Genomic DNA, 4,810 nt, shown 5'->3' with positions numbered 1-4,810 from the left:
AAATATGTCGTATCAGTACTCTTAAACCAATTTGTGGTAATCTTCTTGTCCGCATATCACTGATGCACAAAGTTACTTAAATTAAATATGAACCTTTGAAACTTACATGAACATATATTAACTGGGAATATAAGATATAATTTTTTTAAAATCTAAAATCTCTATATTATAATCTTAACTAATACAAGCATAAAGTGAATAAAAAATACATGTATTCTAAACTCAATTCAGTTGATCTTAATTACGATTAGAAATGGAAAATAACATTTGGAGGGACGTATATATTATACTAAAATTTCAAAGGACAAATTACATCATTTCCGAGATTTACAAGAATAAGTATCTCTAAGTTTATGGTTGCATTAAATCACAAGAAAGAAAAAACTAGGAAACACTTCACATCTAGTAAATTTAAATAGATTCCTTTTGTGTATTTATAGTTTTCTCATTCTTATTCATTTTAATTGGAGTCCTAACGATATATAATATTAGTTCGCGTGGTGCATGGTGCTAAGATTAGTAATATAAATGAGAACTAGGGAATCTCACCCAAGACCGGTGTGCCAGCCAATCGTGCGTAGTAAATTATTGAAGTGAGACGAGGAAAGCTTCGTTAGACTATTTCGTTGACAGCTGACCTACTTTTTCTTTCAAACCAGCAAAAAAACAAATGCCTTCTCGTAGTGGCATCCATTATTAGTTACCCAATGTCGTTTCTCCACATACGATTGAAATCACATGCTTGCATGCTACTCTCCTATAGCCAAGTGGCAATGAGATATACACCGAACGTACAATAATATCGTAGTTAATGGTAATTAATTGTTAGATAAAAATCCTCCTATTTACCTATAAAACTCTCTCGTTACATAAGCTATGTACAACGTTAGAGACCTACGTGTCATTCATTGCCTATCCCACTATTTGTTTTGCTTTGCTTAGGTGGCAGCACTCGATGGTCCGTGATAATATCTCGAATTTGAAATTAGAATTGAATCAGTTTCAATCTCAGTAAAGGAGGAATCGACGGTTTCGATTTTGAATCGAAACAACCTATTTTTTTTTGTTTTCTCAAAATATCCTTGGAGTTATCTGTTTATTAAATTATTCCAAAAAGATAAATTTATTTTTTATTTTTCAGTCTGATAACTCTAATTCTTGGTCAGTTCATTTCCCATTCGAACTGTGATCAGGTCCACTAGATACGGCTCCCACGTTTAGCATATCTAGCTTCGTTCCACGTCGATCCATCTGCAACCTACCTCCGCCAATCATGTTCGATGTCCGTACCATCTATGGAGTCTGCCAGTGCTCCGTTCGTATGGTTACAATCCAAGTGTCCTCTGATCCTTGCAACATTCCCCTTTCGTGTGGTCACAGACTTCTTGTCGTTACTAATTACTTCAAATGCCTCCAGCAAACGTCGATGTGAAGGTTGCATGCGGCGGCTCTTCCTCCCCCCCTTCTGTCGATGGTGTCGGCATTGTCGTCTTCCTCCTCCAGCTTTGAGCTAACTAAACCTAGTGGCACTTCTCCAAATGGGTGTTCTTGTTCTGTTTGATGCACTAATATAACCAATCATTTGATGAAGAAGAAGAAGGAAGTTGATGCATTGATGCCGAGTAGGTCTTGGTTCCATGTAGAGAGGGCAAGACATGGGAAAAGACCTGCGTGCTGGCTACGAAACACAACAAGGACGAGACGAAGATCATGTCGTTAGGAGGTCAGTGCTTGTCAATCCTGGCGAGGAGGGCAGCCCTGAGGCCGTCCTCGCGCTGCAGCTCGGTTGGCACCTTCGCCACCACGTCCTGCAGCACCACCTGCTCCAGGCTCGACACGCTCGCGTGGTGCACGCGGAGCTCCAGGTCGCGCAGTGCCGCCATCAGCCTCGCTGGTGGGTGGCCCCGGTCCTCCGACTGCACCCTTATCAGCGCCTCGGCACCCAGCAGCTTCACCTCAACCTCCATTGCCGCCTTGGTGAGTGTGGTGGCGCTGGTCGTGGTGCTGCTCGTCGCGGCGCCGGCGTCGGCGCTGTGACCGGCGGTTTGCTCCACTGTGATCTCTTTCGTGGCCGTCTTGCCTTCCGCCTCCAGCTTGTCGACCTTGGCCTTGAGCTCCTGGATGTAGGCCACGGCGTCCGCCAGCAGCGACGCCTTGTCCATCCGCGACACGTTGGGAACCACCGAGCGCAGCGCGTAGAAGCGGTGGTTCAGCTTCTCGCGGCGCTGCCGCTCCGCCTCGACGTGGCTCGCGGGCGCCTCGCGTGTGCCGCTAACGGTCTTCCGCCCCCGTTTCTTGGGCCGGCGGTGCTCCACCGTCAGTCCGCCGTCCGAGTCCGAGTGGCCCGAGTCGACGGAAGACGAGTGGCCGGCCCCGTCCTTCCTCACCGCAGGCGACGGGGCGGTCGCGATCGTCTGGGCCGCGCCGGTGGCGAGGGCGGCGTCGTGCGGCAGCGTGGAGAAGACGGCCTTGGCCTGCTGCATCACGACCCAGTTCTCCCCGATGATATCCGTGGAGCCGAGCTCGAGTACGCCGCCGCGTACCTGGACGCAGGCCAGCGTCTCGATCCCGTGAAGCTGGGCCTCGCGGGTGCGGTCGCACCCGCACGCCTGGAGCGCATGCGCGCCCGCCAGCCACACCGGCGCAAGCGAGCTGTAGACGCGGGCGGGGACAGCCGCAACGGCGGTGGCGTCCCCGGCCACCACGAACGAGCGGCTCAGTGACACGGCGTAGAACCACTCGGCGTCGTCGACTGCGTGCTGGCTACGAAACACAACAAGGACGAGACGAAGATCATGTCGTTAGGAGGTCAGTGCTTGTCAATCCTGGCGAGGAGGGCAGCCCTGAGGCCGTCCTCGCGCTGCAGCTCGGTTGGCACCTTCGCCACCACGTCCTGCAGCACCACCTGCTCCAGGCTCGACACGCTCGCGTGGTGCACGCGGAGCTCCAGGTCGCGCAGTGCCGCCATCAGCCTCGCTGGTGGGTGGCCCCGGTCCTCCGACTGCACCCTTATCAGCGCCTCGGCACCCAGCAGCTTCACCTCAACCTCCATTGCCGCCTTGGTGAGTGTGGTGGCGCTGGTCGTGGTGCTGCTCGTCGCGGCGCCGGCGTCGGCGCTGTGACCGGCGGTTTGCTCCACTGTGATCTCTTTCGTGGCCGTCTTGCCTTCCGCCTCCAGCTTGTCGACCTTGGCCTTGAGCTCCTGGATGTAGGCCACGGCGTCCGCCAGCAGCGACGCCTTGTCCATCCGCGACACGTTGGGAACCACCGAGCGCAGCGCGTAGAAGCGGTGGTTCAGCTTCTCGCGGCGCTGCCGCTCCGCCTCGACGTGGCTCGCGGGCGCCTCGCGTGTGCCGCTAACGGTCTTCCGCCCCCGTTTCTTGGGCCGGCGGTGCTCCACCGTCAGTCCGCCGTCCGAGTCCGAGTGGCCCGAGTCGACGGAAGACGAGTGGCCGGCCCCGTCCTTCCTCACCGCAGGCGACGGGGCGGTCGCGATCGTCTGGGCCGCGCCGGTGGCGAGGGCGGCGTCGTGCGGCAGCGTGGAGAAGACGGCCTTGGCCTGCTGCATCACGACCCAGTTCTCCCCGATGATATCCGTGGAGCCGAGCTCGAGTACGCCGCCGCGTACCTGGACGCAGGCCAGCGTCTCGATCCCGTGAAGCTGGGCCTCGCGGGTGCGGTCGCACCCGCACGCCTGGAGCGCATGCGCGCCCGCCAGCCACACCGGCGCAAGCGAGCTGTAGACGCGGGCGGGGACAGCCGCAACGGCGGTGGCGTCCCCGGCCACCACGAACGAGCGGCTCAGTGACACGGCGTAGAACCACTCGGCGTCGTCGACGGCGTCGGCGCCGGACCTACGGTCGGCGACGGAGCGAGCACCGCGGAAGTGGCCGTCGGCGAAGGAGAGGAGGCGGTGGTCGGGGGAGGCGCGCCAGAAGATGGCATAGGCCCACCACTCGGGGCGGGCTTCGAGGAGGCGCTGCAGGCGGTGTTGGAGAGCGGTGGCCGTCGGCTGGTGCAAGCAAGAGGAGGAGGATGAAGGGGAGATAATGAGCTCGTCCATTACGGATTGGTTCGTCGGAGAACTCCAAGCCAAAGTGTTCGTCTTTCTGTGCGTGCGCGTGTGCGAGAGGGAGATGCAGGGGCAGGTAATTTAATGGGGCAGGGCAGAGGATGCGACATGGGGAACGGGTGGAGGATGGCAGAAGCCCGGTACAATGATTGACTGAAGTCTTGAAGGCATGATAGCATATGGATGGGGGAGAGTAGGTAGATGCATATGCCATGTTATGGAATAAGAGAATATGATATGATATATTTACCACGAGTTGCTCATGTTCTTAGTATGCATGCTTTCGACCAAAGTGAATCACTAAATAGACATTTTTGGAGAGCTCTTACCTCCATTTCGTGAAACACTGATGTCAACCTTGCATGGAACCTTCACTTGGGTGAACTCGTGTCGTGCTCACTTTGCACCTATGCCAGAACACATACAATCAAGCCTTAGATGTCAAATCACAACAACATCAAAACAATGTCAATAAACTTGTCTGAATGATATGAACCTATACCTTTACAGCATAGCATGTGTTGGCCTTGCAGGTTCATACTCTGACCTGCACAACAATTCTTAATCTACCATAAAGATGGTGTTTGTCAGCTGAAAGATAAAAATAGAAAAAGAAATGCCTCGAGATAATGGAATCATTTGGCACGTCACAAGAACTCCCTCCATATCCTTAATTTGACAGTAAGGATAAGAAGCGAAGAATCGAGGATGGTAAAGGATGATGTCAGGAAAAATAAC

At 53.7% G+C, this 4,810-nt stretch overlaps 2 protein-coding genes across 2 annotated transcripts; both read right to left on the bottom strand.

Moving 5' to 3' along the window:
- Positions 1-1,600: 1,600 nt before the first annotated feature.
- Positions 1,601-2,801, bottom strand: LOC135649066 (transcription factor MYC1-like; the record flags this gene model as incomplete). Its single annotated transcript, XM_065167164.1, has 1 exon — positions 1,601-2,801. A coding segment is annotated over one exon (1,077 nt), but the record flags the coding sequence as incomplete, so codon positions are not given.
- LOC135649753 (transcription factor MYC1-like) lies at positions 2,794-4,199 on the bottom strand. The gene has a single exon (XM_065168505.1). It carries the CDS (start codon positions 4,061-4,063, stop codon positions 2,810-2,812), a length of 1,254 nt encoding a protein of 417 aa, XP_065024577.1. The 5' UTR covers positions 4,064-4,199; the 3' UTR covers positions 2,794-2,809.
- Positions 4,200-4,810: the final 611 nt, after the last annotated feature.

The sequence above is a fragment of the Musa acuminata genome, chromosome BXJ3-9, assembly GCF_036884655.1.
Source record: "Musa acuminata AAA Group cultivar baxijiao chromosome BXJ3-9, Cavendish_Baxijiao_AAA, whole genome shotgun sequence".
Taxonomy (NCBI): Eukaryota; Viridiplantae; Streptophyta; class Magnoliopsida; order Zingiberales; family Musaceae; genus Musa; species Musa acuminata.
Note: the sequence above shows the minus strand (reverse complement) of the source record. Positions and strands in the feature narration are given on the sequence as shown.